Genomic DNA, 782 nt, shown 5'->3' with positions numbered 1-782 from the left:
GAATTTGGCAAAGGGGGGCTGGGGGGAGGAGGTTTGTCCCCACCCCGCCATGGGCTCACACCCCCCCCAGACTCACCCCATCCCCATCTTTCCCCCCCGTGAAGGAAACATCAACATCTGCCTCATGGGGGACCCTGGCGTGGCCAAGTCCCAGCTTCTGTCCTACATCGACCGCCTGGCCCCCCGCAGTGAGTAGGGGGCTCTGTGTGTGTTTGGGGGGGGTCAGAGGGACCCTGCACCCCCCCAACACCCAGCCCTCACCCCCCACCTCCCCTCTGCCCCCCCTTATAGGTCAGTACACGACAGGTCGGGGGTCCTCAGGCGTGGGGCTGACGGCGGCCGTGCTGCGGGACCCCCTGACGGGGGAGTTGGCCCTGGAGGGGGGGGCCCTGGTTTTGGCCGACCGGGGGGTTTGCTGCATCGACGAGTTCGATAAGATGCTGGAGGCCGACCGCACGGCCATCCACGAGGTGATGGAGCAGCAGAGCATCTCCATCGCCAAGGCGGGCGTCCTGGCCACCCTCAACGCCCGCTGCGCCATCTTGGCGGCCGCCAACCCAGCCTACGGTCGCTACAACCCCCAACGCAGCCTGGAGCACAACATCCAGCTCCCGGCCGCCCTCCTCTCCCGTTTCGACCTCCTCTGGCTCATCCAGGACCGTCCTGACCGCGACAACGACCTGCGGTGAGCGGGGACCCATGGGGGAGTGGGGGGGGCAAGGCCGTGGGGCTGGAGGAGGGGAGAGTCCATGGCGCTGGGCTGGAGGGAACGTGGGACCCCC

At 68.3% G+C, this 782-nt stretch overlaps 1 protein-coding gene across 1 annotated transcript in view; it reads left to right on the top strand.

Annotated features, from left to right (window-relative positions):
* The window catches only part of STAG3 (stromal antigen 3), a 19181-nt gene extending 18492 nt beyond the window's left edge, over positions 1–689 (top strand). Inside the window, exons 30-32 of the mRNA XM_014961622.1 lie at positions 14–17; positions 71–188; positions 292–689. Of these exons, the coding sequence (XP_014817108.1) occupies positions 14–17; positions 71–188; positions 292–689 (520 nt within the window). The remainder of the gene's footprint in view (positions 1–13; positions 18–70; positions 189–291) is intronic.
* The last annotated feature ends 93 nt before the right edge of the window (positions 690–782 follow it).

This window comes from Calidris pugnax, unplaced genomic scaffold (assembly GCF_001431845.1).
Source record: "Calidris pugnax isolate Ruff unplaced genomic scaffold, ASM143184v1 scaffold797, whole genome shotgun sequence".
Classification (NCBI taxonomy): domain Eukaryota; kingdom Metazoa; phylum Chordata; class Aves; order Charadriiformes; family Scolopacidae; genus Calidris; species Calidris pugnax.
This window is presented reverse-complemented; position numbering and strand designations above follow the sequence as displayed.